The sequence below is a fragment of the Tauraco erythrolophus genome, chromosome 1 (assembly GCF_009769465.1).
Source record: "Tauraco erythrolophus isolate bTauEry1 chromosome 1, bTauEry1.pri, whole genome shotgun sequence".
Classification (NCBI taxonomy): domain Eukaryota; kingdom Metazoa; phylum Chordata; class Aves; order Musophagiformes; family Musophagidae; genus Tauraco; species Tauraco erythrolophus.
The window spans coordinates 89525851-89551909 of record NC_141465.1 but is presented as its reverse complement, the minus strand read 5'-3'; the positions used below and the strand labels follow the sequence as shown (position 1 = coordinate 89551909).

At 39.0% G+C, this 26059-nt stretch overlaps 1 protein-coding gene across 1 annotated transcript in view; it reads right to left on the bottom strand.

Annotated features, from left to right (window-relative positions):
* The window catches only part of TBC1D4 (TBC1 domain family member 4), a 111969-nt gene that overhangs the window by 31833 nt on the left and 54077 nt on the right, over positions 1-26059 (bottom strand). Inside the window, 7 exon segments of the mRNA XM_086616062.1 lie at positions 3165-3284; positions 3938-4048; positions 4830-4921; positions 6874-7006; positions 9662-9766; positions 13076-13165; positions 14528-15130. Coding sequence (XP_086472188.1) covers positions 3165-3284; positions 3938-4048; positions 4830-4921; positions 6874-7006; positions 9662-9766; positions 13076-13165; positions 14528-15130 — 1254 coding nt within the window.

Here is a 26059-nt window from a genome sequence, read left to right as displayed (position 1 = left end):
CATTTCAGACAAATTAAGCCCACCTGGGCAAAAGCAGTAACTGTACTAAGACTGGGAAAAAATGCTCTCTGGCTGCAAATTCAGTCAAATATCACCAGACACAAACAAGGCTTTTCAATTATAATGAAGATAAGACTAAAGTAAATTTGCTAGAAATCAGCGTTAGCAGATCTTTGACACACTTTTTAACAGTCATCTGGTTTCACAGAAGAGGTGACAGAACTGCAGTACTTCTTACTACCTTCCACTCCTAACTTTAACTCCCATGAAACATTGGTGATGTATGCTGGTGGACATGTCTGACTGCTGGAGTAAGTGGCTTTCAGTACTTTTATCGGGGAAAAATAGTCTAGGTTTTAGGAAAACTATAGATGGAGCTCCTATTGGTATGCTTGCAACTCCAGGGGAAGTTTTCTCAACATCAGCAGTATTTATTTAGCCTACTTTTTCCTGATAAGGTTTACTTTCAATACTTAAAGTGCCCTTTAAGTACATTATGCCATTTAAGCTCATTACTAATGAATACTCTGCCTGAAGCATCTCTTTTAATGACTCTCACAATAAAATAAGAGCAAAGGATAACTTGGAAGTTTCTCACTAGCTTTAAAAACATACACTTTTGGCACTGTAAGAAAGGCTTTTTGGTTCAGAAAAAAAAACAACAGAAGAGGTTAGTGCAGCATGGGCTGGAAGAAATCTGTTCATGAGGTCAAACAGAGGTTATATTTATTTTTCTGAGGTACCTCATTAGGAAGCCACAGCCTGTTTCCAGTTCAAACCTGACAAAAATAAGATCGGTCCCGCAAAACAAACAACTCAAAGAGTGACATTCCTCTGGCACCGAGGGAAGCCAGAGCACAGAACCCAGCATGCTTCCCCATGGTAAGTACTGAGCAGCTACTTCTTCAAGTAATTTAAAATGTCACTTTATGTTATTTATTTAGCTAAGAAGCCATCCACTTAAAAGTGTTCCTAGATATCTAGTTTTTTACATACTTATTTCTAATTTTGCTAAGATTGAGGCTGCTAAAGTCTCTCCCCCACATATAGCGACTTTTACTTAAACTTTTTATCTACAAAAAGATGCTGAATGCCAACTTTAAAAAAAAAACTGAAGTTTTTTCCTGCTGTCTTTGTTAGTAAATGTACTTTAAAATAAAGATGATAAGTCATGCATAATTAGCATCCCATTACATCAATACCATGTGATTTGCAGCTGGCTTAAGGAGGGGAAAACGCACCATACCATAGGTGTTTGGTGCCTGAATACCTTTAGGAATTAGCCATGGTCCATTAGGCTTGTTGTAATAGCCTGATGAAGAATAAGAACTATTGAAACAGTCATTGTATCACACATGTATGCACATAACACAGAGTACACATGCACAGAGATACTCGTTGTATAAACCTGCTTTAACCCAAGAGTGGTTGAGCTGTACTATACGTTATTTTTCTTGGTCTTGCATTGTGTAACCTTTAAATGGATCTGAAAGGATGAACCCCAATGTGTATTACCACTCACTAAAAATATACTGCTGTTCCTCATCTATTGCAGGTTTGAAGTTAAAGATGAGACAACCTTCCTCACAACAGCAAGTCCTCTTTGTTAACAGCAAATTTAAAATGGCCCTAATCCAGAATCGGGTGTCCCCTTCTCTTGGAATCAATCATGGACTGTGTAGATCCTTATACTATAACATGCAACATGTTACAGCAGCCCTGGTCAGAAGGACATACTGTATCAAAACCAACAATATATAAGCAATTTCCCTTCAGAGACTCTTCAAATTAAGCAGTGCATTTTGTCTAAATTATTTTTCCTTGAAATGACCAGAGTGCTGGTATGTCTGTATATGGCAGAGCTGATTTACTGGGTTATTCTCAGTGACGTACGCCTGTTCCACAACCACCGCAGGGTTAGTGACCCACTGTCAGAGCTAGATCACTTTCCAGTCACATGTCCTTTGGATGTGGAAAAGAAATCAGACTCAGCACAGGCATGACTGTAGCTGTCACCATTTGATGATATTCCAGACTGCTGATATTATCCAGATCTTCTGACTGCCATAGCTCTCTTTTGTGTGCGCGCTCTCTCTCTCTCCATATTCAGACCAAGTCCCTAGTGTGTAAAACTTGCTACACAACATAGGTTAGATTTGACCAGGAGAGTTTTAATGCTAGCTTCAGTCCTAGATCAAATTCATGTTTACTTTAAATCCTAAGGATTCTCCCTGGAAAATAGTATTTTGCCTCTTTTATAGGGAACATCTGTGGCATCCTACATTTGTAGGTTACTTTATGACATGCCCATATAAGCCGCAGGACAAGTGCCACTTAGGCCTTGATTTAGCATGGTACTTTTAAAATTACTAGCAGAAGGAACTTAATGTCACTGCTCCAAATTGTATTTAGACCTCGCCATCCAGTATTCACACAGCTCAGCACGCTGGATCCCAGGCACCCAAGCCTTTTTCAGTCACTCTTCTGTATGCCTCTTCTCTGCTTTCAGGACTCTCTCAACTGAGCAAACAAAACTTGTAATTCAGACTTCTTAAAAAAAAAAGCTATTTAATATAAGAGAGTGCCAATAACTATCTGCAATTCCACATCATATTTGGCTAGCAAGACTGAAATGAAGAACTCCTCACTTTTTAAGTCTATTGCATTTTTTTTTTTCCTGCAGAAGGACAACTTCATTACTACTTTCTAAAGATTCTTAGTGACCAATATGAGCCGTTTTAGCTATGAGAGATACAGCATTACTTGTCAGAACAGAAAGATTTCCAGTTTATGCAGGCACATTTCTTCACACTTTCAAAAAAAGATAACATGTCTCTTTCATGGGATCATACAACCATCCTGATTAATTTTTTTTTATTCTGAAGCAACACATCTGATAATGCTCAGCTAACTCACTTGCTACCTACAATGAACATTCATTATTCAGCAAGTTGCCTTTTTCCCTCTGTATGTATGGCTCACCATAAACTTTCTAGCACAGTTAAGTCACAATCAACCCAGCTGTAACCCTCAGATTTCACAATAAGGATATTGCTGCATTAAGTATTAATCAGACTGAGGCCAAAAAAAAAAAAAAAAATCTGATAGGTCTTTACTGTCAAGGATATCTGGGAGAGCTGCTGACAATGAGCTGTTAATCTTACCCTTGAGAAGATATTTTCCAGAGAGCTAGTCAAGGATTTCTTGGCCTTGTTTTTCAGAATGTCAAGTTTAAACCTGCCACCACTGGTGGTGCTTTCTGGAATCGCACTGTTAGAAACAGTCTGTTGAAAGGAGCAAGGACACAATTTAGCTTTGACAATTCTTTTTGCAATTGTAGACCTCCAAAGACTAGAGCTGAACCAAGTTACATAATAAACAACACACCCTTGGCCTTTATTAAAAAAAAACCCACAACAACAACAAAAACAAATCAAAAAAAAACAACAAAAAAGACAACACTCCCAAAAGACCAAACCCACAAAAGAGCACTGTTAAAGGCACCTTTCATTTCTAAAGACTATATCGTAAAATCATATCAATTTAACAATACTGTTACCCATTTCCTTTGCTGATGAATTCGTAGTTTAATCTGAAACCAATGCTCTCTTCATCCCTATTCTCCCTAGAAATAACTGCTTGGGAGTGGGGATCAGGGAGGAAGGAAAAGGACAGAAGGGGTATCCTCACACTGTAAGGAAATCTAGACTGAAAAAGAATTGGTTCTTTCTTCCCTCCCTTCCTTCCCCCAGACTAAAGAAACCAAGCATGCCACTGTAAATCAAATGAAATTACTTTTCTTTTACAATCTTCTCTTAATTACAATACCTAGCTTCAGCTATCCTCGATGAAGTCTAGCAGTCGCCCTGCTAGTATTCAAGGTTGCATTTTAATAAGGTGAGAGGAGGGAGAGGAATAATATAAAAATAAGCTTTACCGATGGTGCTTCACCAATGTGAATGTGTGCTTTCTGCTTAGTTTCACAGAGTTGGCGTAGATGTAAGATCACAAGTTCATTTTCTTCCTGGTCATTGTCAGGCTTCATTTTCTGTCAGTAACAGCAAAGAAAAGAAAAAAAAAGTTATCTTTCAAGTCACGATTTGCTTATTTTCCCTTCCATATGTACGTATTCTTTCAAATTAATATACTGATATGCCAGATGCCAGAGTGTACTATTAGTACGTCAAATTGCACTACTGTTCATCATCTGCCTTCATATGCCTGAGCAAAATAGACCAAAACCTTCCATATGGAAAATGTGACAGGCTATGGAAAGGAGGGAGCCTTCCGCCCACACATTTTGTTTTCTAAGGTTGTCTGCCATTGTACAGCCTTATAAATGGAACGAGGAATCCAGGAAACCCAAACAGCCACTCCCTTTTTCAGGCAGCTAGAGAAGGGCATAGTTTTTGGAAGCCTAAATTGTTGTATACTTCATCCACTTGAGTACACTTGCTTACACCAGAATCTTGCCTTAGAATAAGTAAGAAAGACAACTTCCGAAAATGCCAGAGATGTTCTCGAAACCTGCACGCCTCACCTGCTCTCAACTCACTGCCACATCACTTTCAAGTAGGGAAATGTGTTTACAGATGAAGAACTAAACTCAGAAAAAAATACTCAGCAGACTTGGGAATCAAAAATTTTCAATAGCAGCATGTCACACATAAGGTTGGGTTGGAGCATGCTGTTTCAGCATAACATTTGGTGGAAAAATATTAAATTCTAGATCAACTACATAACAAAACAAACAACGAAAAGCAAAAAAGGTCTAGTTCATTTTATCATGGTCTTTTTCAAATCTGAAAGAACAGCTTCTAACATATTACCTGAACACGTTCAAAAATGTCTGCTTGCTCATTATCAGTTAGTGACGACAGATGTCTCTGAATTACAAGTTTTGCTCTTGGTGGATAGAGTCCTGAGAAAAGAAAGGAACATTAAAGCTTCTAGATCCTCAAATGATCTCTAGAAAAACTTCTGAAAAAAATGACAGTAGAAGATATAAGCCTGCATTTGAGTTTATACAAGTTATAGCATATGACAGTTGTGTATCTGCAGTATACACGATACAAAATACTTCAGGTTTTGCTAAACCACATGATTTTGTCTCCTTTCTTTAGCAGTAAAAATAGAACTAGCAGCAGCTAAGTGGCTGGCCTCTGTGTAAAATGTTGTGCTCCCTACCCCACTGAAGTCTTCTGTCTTAGTACCAAGAGATCACTGACAGCTGGAAGCCTGACAACTGTATGGGAGAGGAGGAAGAGAGGAACAGATCAGGGATATAACTGAAGAGATACTCAATGCATAGGATACTCAGAAGTTTTCAGATGTTTTTAATTGAAAAATTTAGATGCATTTCTACACAAGGAAATGGTAGGGTACAGCTTATACCAGAGAACTGAAGACACTTTTAAAAGCAAGAATAGCATAAAAGCTGTAAGAATAAAGGAAAGAATTTCTCATGTTTGATAAAGAACAAATTTGCTCATATAGCTTGTTCTAGAAGCTACAAAAACTTTGGGGGAAAACGAAACCCCTGAATCAGACGAAGGCATATGTGTTTTCCATTCAAGGTAGATATCATTCATAGAAAACTGCAATCAGAACAGATGAAGATTTTTCCAAAGTCACAAAGCTCTAGGTTTGATTATGATAAATGTCTAGACTCTAAACAAAGCAGATGGATGAAAACAAAGGGAGACAAAAATAAGTCTTTTGGTCACTACGTACAAAGTTTATGAAACTACTATTATGGTACTCAAGTTGTTGCCCTAGAAGAGATGTTATTTTGATACTGAATACTTATCCCGGGCTTGCAAGTACCTGTGTTCAAGATACTTACACTGCCTTATACCAGCAGCCACAAGAGTTTTTCATCTACAGAAGACTTTCCTACTTAAGCTTTATCAGTTCTGAATATCTGTTGTTAAACCCGGAAAATAGCAGTCACAACCTAACAATTTCACTCCACTAAGATTTTATACTTTGCTTTTCATCCACCAGAGGGAGGTAACAGTGACTTCTAATGAATGGGAGAATGGGCAATTACCAGCACCATCATCACCAGACCAGAAGATACAAGACTACTGTAACATACTTGCTTTTTTGGCATACAACACTTCGCAAGGAGACATAGTGGAGTGACTATAAAAATAGGATCTTGCTAGTAACTTCTTGGGGATGTTTTTGTTTGTTGTTTTTCCTTTTTAATTTTATCTTGTGAGATTTTTTTGCCTGTGTTCTGGCACAACTCGCTTCCAGAGAAACCACAAAGGTTTGTCTACTCATATTTGAAGCTAGGTAGTTGCCTTAACTTTCTTTATTAGATATCAGTCTCCTAACTTGATTATTTATTTCCCTGTAATAGAACTAGGTTTCAAAGTGTGTAAGAGAATAAATACAAAGAAGGGAAAAGTAACCCCACACAGGAAAGAACAAACATGCAAGAAAGTAAGACCCTTTTTGATCACGACTGTCATTTTATGACCCATTTTGAAAGCATGAATCTTCAGGGGAAAAAAAAAAAAAAGGTGAACTGGTGGGTTTTTCTGCTCTGCTTAATATTTAAGAGAGGTATGACAATCGAAGAGTACATATTTATAACAGAAGCTATACTATATTCAGTTGCGATATCATTACTGCTATCACCTCCACTTGATTACAGAGAATGAAAAGTGAAGGTAAGAATTGCTTATTTGGATACTTTTCCCTCTTTCTTACGTTGTGTAAGCCGAAAGTGCATGGTTAAGATAATTAAAATTAGAATCATAGAATCGTTAGGGCTGGAAGGGACCTTCAAAGGTCATCTAGTCCAACCCCCCTGCAAGAATAATCAGAAAAACACAATTAGAAAATAAACTCAGCTGCTACCTTCAATTCTTTCACAAAGTTTGTGCAATGAATGCATAGGGCAGGCCTCACACAGTTTAATCTGCGTCTTGGCATTTTGCAGAGCTGCAGCAGTGCTAAACGCTTGTTTCAGGGTAAGCATTACCTCATCAACCTACAGGGGAAGGAGGGAAAAGACAGTACATAAACAAAAATGCACACCATATATGTCAAACTAGATTGATAAATCACATCATAGACAGGTGCTTTACAATCAAAAAAACTCCTGCTTGCTGTCTTCTAAAGAGATTAAGGTCGTATTCCCAGCTTTCTGCCTTTTCTGTGGATGCTCACCATCTTCAAGTTCAGCCAGACAGTGTAATTTTGAGTATCCAACTGCAGCTGCTCAAGCTTACTGGGCAGGCAGCCACTGTTTTAAGAAACTGCAAACAGGAATTTTTGGCTTGAATATACGCCGGCTAAATAAAAAGCATTTCTTTCTTTTTCTTTAGCTTCAAGTCTCTCCTGTAAACTGCACATGATCCCTCTCAACGCTTTCCCTCCCACCACTGTATCGTTTAGCACAAAACCCCAGAGACCCATCCTGCTGGCATAGAGGAGCTTCCCACAGCATTTCACTTTTCTCCAGGCTACCAGACTGGCTACCAGCTTCGTTACCGTCACCGATTTTCTTTTACTGCTGGCTGCCTTGCAGTCTGCCCTGATCTTTCCTCTCTCACTACCAGAAATACAGCAGTGCTATGTTCCCACACACCAGAACTGGAAAAGCTGAACTTTTATGTAAGAAAGGTCAAGGTGACAGTGTTTCTCCATGCTCATTCAAATACACTCCCAGACCTTGTATACAAAACACTCGGAGTTCCCCTGTCTGTTTTATATGGGAGTACAATGCTTATTAAAAGCTGTTTACTTGAGTCTTTTAGCATTAGCATGGAAAGCAGGAGACAATAGCTTGGTGACAATCCTAGGAAAGAATCAGTATTTTACTTCAGAATCAGGTCCTTGCTCTTACCTGTTGCTATTTTTTATAAGCAGGAAGAAGAAAGCTCAAATATTTGAGACCAAAATCATGCAGTCTAGCATTGAAAACATATATACTTTTTTGAGGGTCTGTAACTTGGGGGGAAAAAAACCCAAACCAAAACAAAACAAAAAAAGGGCACCTAAATGTGGAAATTCGAACTAGTTTGTGTCCCGATATGTTTAGGTTTTATTAATTTTTATTTTAAACCCCACGATTTTAAGCCCTACCAGTTAATTTCTGGGCGCTCTCTCTTCTTAGCAATAAAGGCAGGCATTGAACAGTGAATATCCATTTTGCAATACAGATTGATAATATTTTAAGTTGGCAACAATGCCTCTCAAACAGAGGATCCACAGAACAGTGCTAAGCATATGGATTATGACTACACTAAAATAACGAGAACTGTAGCACTGACTGAAGCTAAATTTAGAGCAAGTATCCACAAGCCTACCAACATAGCCTACCTGGCAGCACAGAATCCGGAAAGCATTAAATTTTACAGTTCTGCCCTGCCACAGCCGAACTGACAGCGGAGTCCAAGCGATTGCACCTGAAAGTAGCTCAGGAATGTTCATTTCATATTGCCATGTGGGCATACCCACACATATCAGTACTATAATATGTAAAGAGGTTCATAAAAACACGGTTTATACACCACATTTTAAATCTTTGAATTATGCATGGTCAGATGTAACATTTTGTGTTAGTACAAAAATAGAGCTGATTTTATAACAAGCTCCCATTTTGACAAAAGTACAGCCTCAGCTACCGTTGTACATCTAAGGCTGTTAGCTGTCTGAAGTTTTACTGAGGGAAATCTATTCACTCTCAAGCTAGTCACTGGATTAACAAATTGCATTTTCAGCTAGCTAGAAGAGTGATTTTTAAGTTCAGCTGAAAAAGAGTTATCAGCTGTTAGCACAGACATCAGGAACAAACATGTTTCAGAACAGAAACCAACTTCTTCTGAAGTGTCAGAGCTTTAAAATAAAAACATATAGCCAAAATGATCACATCTCATATTATCAAGCTACCTCTATCACTAGCACCTGGAACTTCAATTGACTGATACGTACTTTATCAAATGTCATAGAATCACAGAACGGTTTGGGTTGGAAGGAACCCCAAACATCATCTAGTTTCAAGCCCCCTGCCATGGACAGGGATACCTTCCACTAGATCAGGTTTCTCAAAGCTTCATCCAACCTGGCCTTGAACACTTCCAGGGATGGGGCATCCACAACTTCTCTGAAAGGGACTTTTTTTATAGTTACACATATCCACACATATTATGGCTTTCTTCTTTGATCAGATGGTGCTATTTTCTTCCCTCGAGGAACAAAACAGGGAAAATGCTAAAGCCACATGCAGGATCAGCCAGTAGTTTAAACTCTATCTTGAAAGTATGTTTGGATTTATGACTGGCTTTGTTACTGATACATGTAATTACATGGGGAATCAAGTGTCTCAACAATTAGAAATGCAAGAGTCACAATCAAATAGAGTCCAAATATGCTCATAGTCTGCATGTATGAACTCATCCATCTGGATTTTTTCTATTTGTTATTGATACATGCATCAGCAGAGTAGCAGTATATGGCTACATATGAACTGAATGTATGCAGTTCCTATTGCATATTTTCACATTCACAAGTGAGGTCTCATACCCGAGAAGATGCGATGACTGAGGCTCAGCTGACACAGTAGAATAACAGACTCCCATGGTTTAGGAAGTGCCTCAGACATCCTCCAATGGAAAGGTCAGAATGATTAATAAATACTTACCAGGGACTCACTTGCACACTGGAACACATAGCAAACATACTGGCTTAACCCAGGTTCCACAGATTCCCGGCAAATGAAACCAAAGTGATCAACGTGCTTTATACCCTAGGAGAGTTTAAAAACAGCATTAGTGGACTATTTTATAAACAGATTTAGTTTCCAAAATGATCCTAAAAATAGTTACCAGACTCCAACACTTTCCAATACAAAAATTCAAGAAACTATAAATGCATACTCCTGATGATCTATTTTACAACTACAATAGTTATCTTTTAAATTGCTTTTCGCATTTAAAAGTTACATAAAGCTCTTTATACAATCAAAACAAGAGTTATACAGCAAGAGACTTAGACTTCAATTTCTTCCATTAGGAAAGCTGGCTCTTCAGGGAAGTGAACTACAGGGTCCTAGGCTGTATTTCAAATTGCCTCTGCAGTGAAAACTTCATGTCATGAGCCCATGCTAAAACATGAGACTGGAGTAGCATCAGAGTAGCAACAGATCTTTGCTCTCCTGTAATACAAGTCAGGACTACACCAAATAGAGCAGGGAATGAGTGGTGACATGCAGAATTCCAACCAAATTCTTAAATAAATTCCTTGAGACTTGAGTTACGTACCAGAAGTTTCAAGACTTACTACACATTACTACTGATGTTTTCTTTCAAGATCCTAGTCTAACTGCTTGACAAGGAACGTGTCCTTACTAAAAACAGCACTAAGAAGATCAAAGAGAGCTGCTTCCTAAGAAGCACTATATTCCCAGTCTCAATTCACAGAACATGACTCATTATTGTTAAAGCTTTTGCCAATGTTTTTATCATCTGAGTATGGTAACAGTAGATTTTCTCTAAAAGAAAGTCTAATCTCTCAAGTTCAAATACAACAGAAAGCAGAACTTGGTTGCTTGGATCCATCTCCAAAGAAAACACCCATATCATAAAAGAGGGGAGGAGGCTAAACAACTTGCTTGTCACTACAGAAAACACTCCAGACAAAATTGATAATGCAGTATGTGACAGACTGAACCTATCATCACCACACGCTGTAGTTTTTAAAAACAGAATTCCAAAAATTACATTTGTGCTACTTAAACAAAACTTAATAGAAGTGCCAACAGCGTCTAAGATGGCACAAACGACATCAGTTTTCCATAGTCCACACTAATCCTGACTTAATTGAACTAGTTTTCCTGTGATACGTGAAGTCTTCAAAAGCATAAAATGAAAAAGAACAGAAAGTATACACATATGTTGATCTATGTAACAGTGAAGTGTTGCCCTCTGGTGAGATGCCAGTTCCCTCACTGCTGACAGTGCCTGAACAAGTCCCCAGGAGAACATTTGTGGGGGAGAGGGACGTGACACTTGCACCACTGAGGCGTAAATAGCACAGTACGTTCCTCAATTATCAGTTCCTCCATCTTGTTTCTTTAAGAGTGACTGGACTTGTCATGCCAAAAGAGCAAAGTTTCTTGTTCTGGGTTCCCTCAAGGTCTGACAGCTGAGGTTAGACATCAATTATATTTGCAGCTTTGACAATTATATGGAGAGTGGATAATGAACTGAATGCAGATCAGCCATGCTTAAGCTATAGAATAAAAATACCTTTATCAAACCAGACTAGAAGAATCCAGAAAGCTTAGAAGAACAAACATTCCTAAGCTGCAGTCTCACAATACGCAGTAAATCACTGCCCTATAAATCCTAGCAGAGAAGCCCTGTGGCAAGCACTGAGTTCTTAAAAGAAGCACTGATGAGGTTTATGCAATCAAATCCTTAGTCTTGAACGAATTAATGTTTCATTTCTATTGAATATAGGAAAAAAACCCCTGACTTCTCTAAAGTAGCCTTTTTGTGTTAAAAAAAAACCCAAAACAACACACAAACAAAAAACCCAACAGTATTGTTAGTGACCGTTTGAGTTATTCAAGCATGCAAAATAACAAAAGCTTTGCTCCAAATGAAAGTGAAGAGGTGGAACAAAACTCCTCCTCCAAAGCCCAACATGCAGCATTACCTAACACTATTTACTGTACACAGTTATTTTACTGAAGGAAAGCTGGGCCTTGAAGGTCTGCCATGGCCTTGCTGATCTCCACCACACTTTAAAGTCCGCAGAACAAAGGTTGATCCCGCTTAGGACTGTTTTGTTTGACTCTTATCAGTACGTATAAGTAAACCAGGAGCCCAGTACATAAAGTTGAAGTGTCACTTTTATATTCTTATCCTTTTTCTGTGCAAAGAGCAATATAAACTGTAGTTAAACAGCAGACTTGACTTAGGGGCCTGGACCTTTAGTTGGTAGCTCAAGACTCCACTTGATTTACAAGTACTGACCAGCTCTTAATTTGCATTAGCATTGATAGCACAGTCATGCGAGAGCAGATTTGCTACTAGCATTAAAATGAAAGCACTTGGGGTGAAATATAGGTTTGGAGCACACCAGGAAGTGTACTTTAAACTAGAATAATAATGTTTAAGGAGGCCTGAAGTGCAGGCGAATGAAAGAACAATGTAATAAAACAAGACCTCAAAACAGAAAGTGCCAGAAGTAACAGCTGCTGAACAGCAGCAAGATAGATTAGTGAATCCCTCAGCTCTGACATTTAACTTTATAAGACACATTTATCTAATTCTGGACATAGCTAGGTTCATCTACTGCCATATTCTCCAGAAGAAATGATGGAGGTGAACTGCTGTTTTTCTGGAGGGCTGATCTGATGCTCTCCTCCTTTCATTCCAGAGGCTTTCAGGAACTTAGCTGCTCAGAGACAGCACACTCACAGCATCCTAAAGGGAGATTAAGCTACTTCCAAAAGTATATCCAATGCTTTCCCATAGCATAACAGCTTATACTTGTTTTCTGACTGATGATCAAAGTTGCCACTACCACAGCTCAGACTGGTTATTTTGTGCTCATCTTTTCCGTATTTAAACTCTTCGGGAATGACATTGTGTTATTTTTGGACAGTATTGACTTAAAACTGCTATCAGAAGAGTGAAAGCCCTGATTTGAGTAACAGCTCTCACTCTTGTAAAGGTAAATCAGTACTTCAAGTCTGCTGCAAGTGCTCATGAAGCAATCGCAGTTTAATATCCAATTTCTTCAGCTCTACTCCCCAAAGAAGGTGAATTATCAAACGTCATGCAGCATTTGTATACACACTAGTCACAACCGCTCAAAACCCTGTCCGGTGCCAATGGGGTAAACCAGCAATTTACTTTCATTCACAGTAATTTAGATAGGATAAATGGTTTAAAAAAATGGCCTTTGAGACTGAATAAAGGAAAACAGCACAGAAAGCCGGAGAAGAATTCTACATTTCTTTTTCTGCTGCCTATGGATCAGCAAGGCAACCCAGCTGAAGAACAAACAAATTTCTTTTTTTCTGTTGCTTCTTATTAATGCTTACCTGAGAACATGAGGAGATATCTTTAAAATTCTTTTCAAGCACAACAGATTTGGTGTCTGGACTGATGAGGTTAACTTCAAACCTTCCAACCTGAGGAGAAGAGGGGTGGGGAGGAGAAAAATAAGTCTAATTTATGACTGCCTTGGAGGCACAACATTAACAGCAACAAAAATGTCACAATCTAGCCCTTTCTTGTTCACATACAGTACCTTCAGCACAACAGCTTACTCAGCAGGAACAAGGATGCCATAATTCAGCCCATGTTGAGTAAGAGTATTTCAGCAAGAACAATGCACTCACTTGAATAGGAAAAAGACTTGGAAAGAAGACAGCTGCCCCCCACCTCCTTTTCTTTACAAGTTGTTTTGGTCCAATGATTGCACATTTGACAGACAATACTAAAATCTTTAATAAACAATGTGGCTGAATTAAAAGCTGCAAAATCCGTGGATTTATTATTTTTTTTAAAGTATACTATAGATCAGGTAGATACTATGCCAATCTTAAGGTGATACCTTTTGGTTTTGTCATAATTCCAGATAAGAAAGAGTAGGTTCTGCAGCAAGCTATCTTTCAGCTTTCCTAAACTGCTTCTCAAGGGTACAGAACTTATTCTGTAGAGCTTGGGGAGTTTCTCAGCTAAATCCTTTTCATTACTGGTGATAGCTGTGGCTTTCTAAAGGGCAATGCATTCTCACTTCAGTTAGCATTTCCCCAAGAGAATAAAAGGCAAGAATGATCTTTAAAGCAAATTGAAAGACAAAACCCAGGCATTTAGCTGCCTGTTATTTTAAGGTCCAAAGATCTTTCCTTTTATGGGTCACCTCCTTTAAGTGTCCTTTTGTATTCTCAATATAAGCTCCGAAGATGTCAAATGCATTTGAGGCAAGAGAAGAAATAACAGTGAGGTCTGAAGGAAGAAGCCTTCAGTGCAGAGATATTTGAGTACTCAACTGGGAAAGACAAGCTGAACATTAATACAAATTATCATGAAGGGGCTGGCTCAAACATAAGGCTGTGAAAGCCTCATGTGAAGTTGTGAGCTTCTTTTTAATTGCACAAAAAAAAGATTTCTTCACATGGAAGTCTTTGTCAATTCTCTTTTTGAAAGAACGCTCACTTTTTTCAGCTAGGTCCTAGATCTCACCAATACAGACAAACCAGAACTGCATATAAAATAATCATTTCCCTAGAAACTCTGTAAGTAATTACTCCATAAGTAATTCCTTTTTTAAAAAATCTACCTGAGCTCATAAATTGAGGTGACTTCCTTAAGAAAGTTCAGCTACTTGTGTTCCAATCATTTATGAACAGATACATCAATATTTACGACAAATTATGAAACCATACTGGACCTGTGCTACTTATCTCAAAAAACTTGTCTCGGCTTCAAACTTCACAGGGGAAGATACGGCACAAAACCAACATGAAATCGCTCATCCTAGTACACACCTGGAACAACATTGTCCTGTTCTTCTCAGAATCAGAGGGCTGAACATGACTGGGTGCACTTGCATGTCTTCTGCGTGGCTGTGTTTTCAGGTTTGTGTCATGAACCCTTCTTTGCATAACTGCAGTGACGCTGCTGCACCGGGAGCGAAACTCTTGCTGCTCATCACAACCAGTGTCCTCTAAAATTCGCTCTGGAAAGGAGCCACGAGTGCTGGCCAGGTTGGTCAAGTTGGTCTGGCTGCCAATTGTAAACATCGCAGCATGGCCTGCAGTGTTATTTGGGCTGTCCAGCTCCTCAAATGGGCTGTCCAATGGAGAAGTTGGCACATTTCCTTCACACAGGGGTAAGTCCAAACTTGATTCGTTATTCCGCTGCTCGTTTAATAGCTTCAGGCGCTGGCGCTCATGAAGGCTGAATTTCTCTATGCAATCATCAATTAGCGTGGAGGGAGCTTTCTTGTGAGCCACTGTCACCTTTCCACAGTACAAGACCTCAAATTTCTGAGAGTCATAGAAGGCATCTTCACTATCTTTGCTTGGTTTGGCATCTTCTTTCAGTGCTGCTTTGGAGACTTGTCTTATGCTGCTGATGACATCAGGAACCTAAGGGACAGTATGAAAGGTCTGTTTAGTAGCCACAAATGAGAAAGCACAGACAGTGATATATCAGACATTTGTTAATGTAAGTATTTACACAAGTTATTTCTTCAGTAGAGTGCCACTAGCTCCTTGGCTAAAAATAGTAAATCGTAAACTGTATAGACAACTTATGCAGTGGAAGCAAAAATTTCTAATTCTTTTACTGGAACCTGTTCGAGAACACAAGGTTTTAAATTACCAGCAGGTCTGCTGACAAATGTTCACTTTTTTCTTTTTTTTTTAACTGTGATTGCCTTCTCTTTTCTGTAGCCCTCTTCCCACATCAGTGTCTCTTGCTCATGTATTTTGCATAAGGCCATCACTGCTTGTTTTTATTTTGCAGAGCCAAACATTCCATTCATAGGACAGTTGTGGAAACAGTTTTGTGGAAGAGAAACTAGAAATCCCCATCAGATTTAACTGACAGTTTTGGAACACAGGCAATTGCATTAGCTCTCATTTATTATCCACCACAAAAACCTCACTCCATCTATCCTACGATATAGCTTACTTTAAGGTCACACTTCCCTGCTGTTTCAATCATCATCATGCAATTAAGTACACCAAAATCTCTCTTCTCCTCTGTCACTCTTACCTACGGATTCCTACTATACCCTGTAAGGCCGAACTGCACATCACCAATAGGAACCCTCAATTTCAACCCTGTATCATCCAGTCTTTTAAGGCTACATGGCTCTTCCTCTGTTTTATCCCAGTCGCTTTGGGAGGATGTCTGCCTTCAGTATCAACACCTTCACTATGCAAGCTCCGTTTTCATTTTGCCTTCACTAAAGAAAACAAGGACTTGTCCAACTCTACTGACCACACATCAGAGTGATTCTGGTTGCTCTTTTGACAGTATCTCTGCTTAACCAATCCTCTTTCTCGCCAGGTCTCATCTTCTCTGGAAGAATAACGAACACCATCACGTTACATGCATTGGGGAAGTTACTAGTGACAATGAGATCAAGAGACAATATCTGATTTTCTTGGCAAGAGAAATCAGTTCTCTAATCCAATGCAATCAATCAACAACTTTTGTATTCCATACAGTTTCCCACCACGTCTATAATATTTGATAATTTGTTTCAAAGTACTTTTTCTATTAAAAGAAGATAATTCTGAAGTCACATCTAAGTAAGCCATGCTCCCTACAGTATCTCTTTCTTTCAGTCACATGATACCAGCTGAACTTGCTAATGAGGTAGTAATCTTGTATGCCAATACTTTCACAAGTCACAGTGGAAAATTACCTTGTCTTAATCCCTGTCTCCCATTACACTCTCCTTTTCCACTGTGCATTCAAATCAAATCTGCTTCCAGTTCATTTATTGCAAAATTGAGTTCAATTACCCTAAAATCTACTGACCACTTGACTTTCATCTCTATAGATGTCATCATCATCTCAGTTTTCAGTGAGGCTAAAAGTCAGTCTTGATATGACACAGATACTAGAGCATATTTAATCTTCATTCTCACTACCAGGCTGCTTTACCGTTGCCCAAGGTGCACTTCCTCCCAGCCATGCCAGCTCAGCTGGACATGGACAATTCTCATTCTATACCTGCCAGTTCATATCCCAAGATGCAGCTCTTTTTCCACTGATCAGTTCTCTTATTTTTCCTATGATCTGTGCTTAAAGAAGCTCTAGAGTTTAAATCCCTTAGCTCTCCATTTTAGCAAAATTCATAAGCTTAGCTGTCTTTTAATTAAGATTTCCCTTTTTAGAATCCAGAACCTGTTACAGGGCAATTCACTTATATCTCTAGTCGAAGTACAGTGACAAATGATAATTCTATTCAAAATGCATAAATTCTACACTCGATCAACTAGAATAAACAATGTCAGCTGTTTAATTGGCAATTTGGATTTTTAAAAAAGTGTACCATCACTTCCACTCCAATAACTGAGTTATGACACTTGCTCATCGCTTCTACGATAAAAGACCAGAAAAGAAATTCTTAAATCTTTCTAGTAACACCCAATAGCCTCCTAACACATCCTATCCTCCCACTCCCTTGCCAGTGAATGTCCAAAGAGGCTAGGAATAAGACACTACCAACTTTACCACAACAGGATTCCCCACCTATCCCCTCCTCTCAGAGATTTCACCCATAAACAGACACACAGAGTTTTAAGTAATTGCAATTCTATTAAAAAAAAAAAAAAAAAAAATCACTTGGTTTTATTTCTGTCTTTCCCAGATCACGTATACTCTTCAGACACTAGTATTCGAGTCACAATTACTATTTCACAATTCCTGCTCAGCTTTTGTTTCTACCTACCACATAAATTACTATAGTATTTTCACTTCAGCATAGAGGGATTCCAACATTAGAGCAGAGGCTTCAGCTCATACTGCCCAACCAATCCTTATCCGTGGCTTTGTTTAGATAACACTTTTTCAGGCTACATTATTTTTCAGAGTGCACCCTCATCAGTATTCACTTTAATTCTTATTTTTCTACCTGTCCACAAAATTAAAGTAATACATCAAGGTGAAATTTTGAGACCTATTTAATCTCTGTAGTTATGAATAATTTTCTTATATACAGATGAAGAGGAAAACAACGTAATACACGGATATCACGATGGGTAAGAAATATCCATCAGACAGTCCAGAATCTGTACCAGATGCTTGTTGGTTATTTCATGAATTTTCTAGATAGTACAGTGTGAAAAACAGCTTCAAGTATAAGATGCAAGACAGATACTAAGATTGGTAGGCAATTAGTAATACATAGGGATTTTATTGGTCTTCAGTGTACAGGAATAACTGTAAACCGATGATGATGTGGCAATGACTGATGATGTGCCAGCCTGTACTGTTAGACTTCACCCTCTTCACTTCCAGAGTGATACTATCTTATCAAGAACCCAGCGCCACTGCCATCTGAGACATACCTGATCAGATTACAGTATTTTCATTTAATGTTTTGACTTTGGACAAAAAACATAACTGGAACCGAGTGGAGTCTAAACAAGAGTTTGCATCTATATTTTCCTGAAATGCAAGATCCAGGAAAAGTTACACAATTATCAAGCATAGCGACCACCCCAATGTGGCTTTTTACACATTTTTTTGGTGTGTATCATTGGTTTTCGACATTTTGCTGCTTTGTATATCAAGAAGCCCTAGTCACAAAAGTTTCACCATCAAAGTTGTGTAACTTTTTTGGATTTGGATACTAGCTTATTACCTGTTAATGTTGAAATTGCAGGGCAACATTAGACAAGATAGTAAGCAGAATGGAGATTTAAAAGTATTTATTTAACAGGATGAAACTGCTTAACTACTTTCAGAAATCAGTTTAGTAATATATATTTTTAAGAAGACAGAATCCTGAAACATTCAGAACTTATTAATGTGTTTCTAAGTTCTACTATTTCCCTGCAGCAGTCTCATGAAATTAAGCAGCAGAAAGGGACAAATAGGATTCTTATTCCTGAACCTACAGAGTCATTGTGGATCTTCCTGGGCACATGCTACCAAGCTGTTACACTGTAACAAACCAAAAAGGTTAATTGAGTTATCACATAGTTTTTCAGCATTCACTTGTACACAAAGAAAATAAATCCTTAAAATATTTAAGCAACTAATCTATTTGTCATACTTAGAATTTTTGTCATCAAGCCTTAAAGATAGTTGTATCAAAAAGGGAGATTGGAGTAGAGGGGGACAGGCAGTGTATTCGCAGGGTGAGAGAGACATGCTTGCAGCCCAAACAAACCCAGTGGTGCTAGTGCTGGTGGGACAATGCAAGATGACTCAATTGTCCCACGCTTTGCCTCTCCCAAGTCCCATGGTCTAGGGGCTTATCACCTTTTTCCAAATATCGCTAGGCAGAGAAGATGACTACGTCCCAAAGGGAGCTGCAGAGGGCTTCTCAGGCAGAGAGGTAGGAGCCAATGGTGCCGTGCCAGGACAGCAGTTCTCAACCAGAAAGAGAAAGCAGAAGTGTAATGCAGGCCATGCCTACAGGTATTATTCACAAAGTTTCCCTAAACTGTTGAGGAGTAGCAGACTACTACATGACATGGAACAAGGCAGCTACCAAAAAAACTCCCCCAATATTTAAAACCAAAATACAGTGATAGAACAATATAAGCTTGTTAGAGATGGACATATTCCCAGTCTGTACAAATTAACATTACTAGCATCTTAAACTGACATTCTAAATGTTAATTGTCCCACATACTGTATTTATTGATGACAGATTGTAAAAAGTCTATTAAAACATCTCACTTTAAATGGTTAAGAGAAGAGGATGAGCTCCCAGAACAGAAGCAGCAAGGTCCTTAAGAGCTAAAACCTAGGAGCATACACATAACTAGGCAAAAAAATGGAAAAGTTATCAGAAAAATGAAAAAAAATCCTGACAAGCTTCATGAAGAACTAGATAGATATGGTTTATTATCTAGATGAAGGGACTAAACAACACACTTACTCAAATATGTTGGAACAGCCCACAAAGCTTTATCTAGCACCACAGTGACCTCATCCTTAAATAGTTACAGGCACACAGAACTCTGCCAGGTATTAATAAATTGATTTCAAACAAAATGGATGTGAGCGCTTCAGATGAGCTTTCTTCCCTTCCAGTTGTCAAGACCTGTAAACGCCTGTCATGAGACAAGTGGCACATAAACTTTAAGGCCCTTGAAAAGTACTCATAGTAACTCAAATCTCCAAATAAAGCCTAGAGAACTCGGAAGAGTGGAGATCGTTCTTCAGGGCCTGCACCAAAACCCTCGCAAACACAAGAGGCCAAAGGACAAGGATGGACAGTGCGCACCGTAAGTACAAGACTAGACCTGTAATACTAGTTCCTTGGTGTGAGGAACACTTCAACACTTGGTTGAGGAGAAAAAAAAAACAACAAACAAACCACCGAAAAAACCCACTCACAAAAAAAACAAACCACCAAAACCAAACATACCAGACTGAGTTAAGAGACAAGTAAGACCTTCATATTGACATCAAAGAGGCAATATTTCACTCTAGGGAAACAGGATCAATCTGATAAGTCTAATTAAGGAGAAAAATCCACCACTTGGGAACCCAAATTAAATTTGTTATTATTCATATTTTAGTAGCCTAAATTGTATGAATTGTATGAATGATTGTACGAAACACTCTTCAGCCACTTAGATCTGATTAAGTACGTGGCGATTCAATAAGCAAAGTTAGCTTTACTCAAATCAGAACAGATGGCACTGGTCAAGTTCTGCATCACCTACAGTAAGATTGATTCAGCTCTGAATATACAAGGTAAGAAGTAAAGTGACAGTTGTTATACCATCACAAACTCTGTTTGCTACAGACAGTAGAGTTTCGGTAAGCTGAAACTAATGACAGCATCAATTTTAGTTAAATGGTTCCCCCAGTCAATTCCACTTGCATCCTACACCCCTTTCGCCCCGCCTTCCCCATGATGTTGACTATCGACCTTATGAGCTACTGCAGTACATCATCCATTTGGCCAGCTGCAGCACTTAACCTTGGCTAGAAGACAGATATATTAATATCCTTGATCTGCTAATTCCATCTCTGCAGTTCATGGGCTCCATCCAGTTCTGTCCCTTTTGACTAGACCTATGACAGGGTCAACATATAATGGAGAGCAAACAGCTTCCTCCTGCAACTAATGCAAGCTCTTTTATCTGACTGGATTAAAATCAGAGAGGACTACAGGAAAACAAATAACATCAAATTAAAACTTTTTTGCACATCTTCCCACATCATGCAACTAGGTTTTGTGAACATTAATTCTATCAACCCCGCCTTAAAACCCCAAAAAAGAACTTCAGTTATGAGGCGTTTATCACCACTACCTTGAAGTTGCAAAACAGAGCGGCTATCAAGCCTACTACATCACACATGCTGCACCGTAACACAAGAACAGTTTCTCACAACTGTACAACAGGCAGAGTATCTCCATAGTGATACTGCACACTTAGCGGCGAGAGAAGTTGAAGCACTAAAAAAAAAAAATACACTCCCTTTGAATTTACAACAGCCTCCCGTGAACAAAGGTGGAGCTCCCCTTTTTGCTGGAAGGATAACATTCAAATGCATCCCACATTAATTAAGCGAGCGGTGCTTTCAATTTTAACCCAAACTGAAAACTCAAACACTATGGATATTGTGAAGAAGAACAAAATTCAATTGCTGTATATCATTATTTCCACAGCTGGACAGAATTTCAGTGTGCAGAGAAGCAACAGCTCTTGTTAGTTTGTTTCTAGCTTCTACACTGAAAATTTCAAGTCTGGAATTTATTAACAAAGCAGAGCCTTTCTTCATACCATAAGGCTTACAAACATTAGCATGACTGTGAAGTACCATCTAACAAACATGCCTAACACATCAGGCTACTTAATGACAGCAGTTCTAGCAAGGCGATTATTTTCAAAGCAAAGCAGCAGCTCGGCCCCTCTTGCTCCACCACCAAGCGAGCTGCAGTGTCAGATCCCTCCCACCATATAGAGATGCAAGAGGAACGTACTTCACGCACGCACGTTAGGAACGGGCAGTACCTTCTGGTGTGGGCTCCAGTTCAGAAGCACAGGCATGTCCAAGCAAAACCGTCACTGAAGTTTGGGGTCATGAACACGAGGACTCGGGAGCAGATTCCCGCACTAAGTGAATGCAGAAAGATGCCCCCTCCCACAAAGGGCTGGCTGTGCTGTCACAGCGTTTCCTCAGGCTCAGTTCCTGATATCATGGCACAGCCAGAGCTCCGTGCAGCGACCGTTACGCTTCAAAAGCCAAGTATTTCCTGACTGGGGGCTGGAAGCGCCCGCACCGCCTTGGATTTGAATAGCGAGTCCCACTCATGATCTAGCTATGTGTACTTAAAAACAAACAAAAGAAAAACAAGATACTGTTCAGAAATCGACACCCGAGTTTTGCTAATTACTGAAAAGAGTCTGACATCTATCAATCAGAAACCAGCATGGTGTGAGAAAACGTTACAGAGCTTTTGTACAGCAGTCAGACGCGACTCCCCTTTCAGTTCACATTAAGTTGCATATCCACGAGATAAGAGAACCCAGCCACAGCAGCAAAACCTGAACAGAGACAAAATACGCCACGTATCACATCCTGCCATACATCAGGCATTCAGCACTGAGGCAAAGTTTTTATCTTACGTAAAAACACGCCCAAATGCCAGCCAAAGTGTATATACCAATAACAATTCTCAACCAGAAAGAAGGGTGGGAAAGGGAAAAACAAAAATGTTTTAACTGCTATAAATGTTTTTACTGCCATCCAGTTAGTACAACACTGATGATCCAGACCTTTTGCACTTCTAAACCTACAGCAGTCTGCTGCTTCACACACTGGTGACAATGCTCCACTTATCAGTTTTCACCATTAAAAATGCTTCTTTCCAATGAAGAGATAAAAGACTAGCTCGGAGTAATTCAATTTACACAGTCATACAAGCAATTTGTGGACTTAGTTTATGCAAGAGATACTTAGAAACCAGAACAGAAGAATTTGTCTCCATCGGCTGACTTAGTGTTGAAGGAATACCAATCATCTGCAGTTTTACAGAAATGAGGAGGATTTGTAGCCAAGAGAAATGCTATCACAAAAGTAAAAGAATAACAGCCAAACTGTTAAGCATTTCTATAACCCATCTGCACTTAATGCACTTCTAAAAATACAGTTTAGAAAACACAAAGTCAGGTTCTCAGCAGGCAGTAATAAACATCTGCCATCAACTCCGATTCATTCTGCTGCAAGTCTGGGCTAACCCTACGCAAGCCCAATAGCAGGAAAGATGGAAAAGAGAGGCTGGCAAAGGAAGACCCAGTGAAAACAGCTTTGGAGCTTCAAGCTGACCGTCATCCCTGGCAGACAGTACTTTCATGTTTCTAATCTTCTCTACAGGTTAGTGAGTGTAGCCAAAGCTTACAGCAGCAGAAAACACATGAGGAACAAGCCAAAAACCCAGTAAACACCTGCACATAGTGAAGTTTTGCTTTCAAGAAACAAAGTCTTCCTCTTATTTGCCTGGCCTGTATTTTTTTCCCATGTGACTGGTCAGGACCCAACTAAGTTTGTTTCTAAAGAACTTCTCCAGAGCAATGCACTTGTTTTACTCTGACATTCAACTTCATGCCATATATTGGGGAGATCATATACTCCTGCTGAAGGCAAAACTGAAGACTACCACTAAATCAGACCAAAGAGAAAGAGGTTTTCAGATATGTAAGCTAAAATAAAATAAATTCCGTTCTCAAAATAATTTTTATTTGACATCAACCCAGGAATTACTCGTGCTGTTTAACTTTGATACAGTCAACAAGCAGAAAACAAAGTCTACCACAGTTACACAGCTTAGCTTGGAGAACACATCACGTTATCTAATTTGCTACTAGAAAGTTGTGGCTCACCCAACAAGTTGTGTGTGCTACACACACACACACACAAGATGCTGCTTTACCAAGCATCCAAATTTATACAACCAGTATAACGACAGAACGTGGATCAAGTTACTTAACAGAAAAGAACATGTAAGAGTTACAAGATTGTTTGGATCCCTGAGCAGACAACAGATGACTTTTTTTATATTTGCATGCAAGCACTCTGTAGTGGTATATCAAAGAACTTCATAGATGGCGGTGACAGCATAGAGCAACAGGAACATTACTCCAAGTGAGGAAAGTTCTTGCATTCGGTATTTCACTCCTATGTTTCGGCCAGCCAGACTGATGCTTTTCCACCTTTCAGGTACAGCTCACACTCACTCTGCTTGACTACTGCGCAACCCGTAGAAGTGTCAGTACAGAGCTGCCATGATGATCCTTATGTTCTTTGAATATGTAGAATAGCAAGTCTCAATCCACCTACCAGTTATATATTTTGAGCATATGCAAATACTCTCAAGTTTGTTTCCAAGTTCACATAGTTCCCAGTGAAAGACTCAGGAAAGTACAGCTTGCTTGTAACATCAGTTTATCTCAAACTTTCCAACTGCTTAAACACAAGTTTTTCCAAACTATGAAAGCACAAATTCAGATATTAACTAGGAATCTCCTCCTAAAAACTCTACATTCTTAACTTAATTTCTAGTAAGAAATTTATTAATATGATGTTGTTTTTATGAACTCCATCATATGTAACACATACTCTATTTTTAAAAGGGTTTGCCTGAGAAGATAAGGCTGTCACGGGGACAGTCCCAAACAATTAATACATTCTCTGCGTTCACTTCCTTTTGGGGGAGGGGAAAAAAAAGCTGCAGTTGGAGAGCTCATTGAAGTATTTTGCCCATTTATGGTCACTATCCACTTCTCAAATACGGAGCAGAAGATAGTGAACTTCATTTTAAAAGATTTAAGGTGCAAGTGCTGAGACTGAAATAAGTGCTCCACGCACCACGTTTAAGAAAGTAGCATTTTTTCAATTCAGCAGTTTTAGATAGAATATTTTAAGATTTTAACTTAAGAACATGAACTAACATGTTGATTCAGTACGAAATGAAGCACCTTGGAAAGTTTGTTTTTCCCTAGCCAAGAGATCAAGGTTTCAGGTCTCTTGCATAGCCAGCCGTGATGACTTCTACAGTGAGTATCAGCCCAGATTTGGTTGAAGACCACTTGCATCTGATTTTCATGGATGCCAACACCTTTATAACTTGTTTGCTACAATAACCACCTTCTTCATCTATCGTAGAAGGAGAAGATGGTAAGTGGTTAGTAATTCACTCAGTCACTCCAGGAGATGGGAAAAATTACAGACTCTATTTAGTCTAAGAGATCTAGCAGGTCTCTATATATTTGGTACAGAAAAAGTCAGGTACTGCAATAACTTCTAGTCCCCTTAATGAGGCTAGAAGTTCCTCAATGATGTGAAACCAAGGAGTTAGGTCTTTTCCTATTTTATGTTTTCCCAAAAACTCTTGACTGCAGTATTGAGCGGTTTCAGACTACAAACCTTCCTTAAAAAAGGCTCTGCTTATACAAAGGAGGACATCAAAAACAGTGTCAAGCAGCAGGTCACAGTGCAGCAGAGACAGAAAAAAATTTACTACCAGGTTCAAGACTCCTTTTATCAAAAGGACCTTCACTAAGAAACTGTGAAAGACAAATGCACATAATTTATCAATCTTCATGGAGCAGAAAAAAAATGGATTGCAACCTAATAGGCTTTCAAGAGCTTCTCTACTCTTGACAACTAACATTAGTTTTCTAGAGCTTTGGAAGTACACAGCTGTACAAGTTGCAGCTTGTCTGGTAATCTCACTGTTCTCAAGAGCAACTGCATTATCTTGTGACAGTATCAATTGTACTACTGGTTGCTTAGGCATTTAACTTTTCCCAGATTAACAACCAGCAAGCAACCCTAGTATAAACACAGAGAAAGAGGATTTCAAAGCTATATTGATCCAGATGCTGAATTCCCAACCGCTTCGATAGCATGTTCTGGGCAGAGCAGGGACCTTCCACCTAACTGGACTTCCTCCAGCACCAAAGTCTTGAATTGCCACTTTGCCTGAGGGAGGCAGAGGAATAACAAATACCATGCCTCAATGCAGAGCTAGAACACCACAAAACACCAAGTGCTACTCTCACTGAGAGTCAGAATAGTTTAATCTTGTCAATCACTAACTGCTAAAACCACTAAGATTTCATCAGCTGCTTATGTTACCTGTGAAAAGAATTAAATACAGTTAGTTAGTTACGGTGTTCAAAAATAAATGCGTAGAGACACAGCTGAATGGGTAAGTATTTCAAATTTAATAGCTGATAGTAATTAAGTGCATGGTGGCTTTACTTTTTCATGCAGATGCATTCCAAAAGAGCTACAGAGTTACTGTTAATAATAATAAAACCCTATCCACAAGACCCAGGGGCAACATAAACCAAAACACTTTC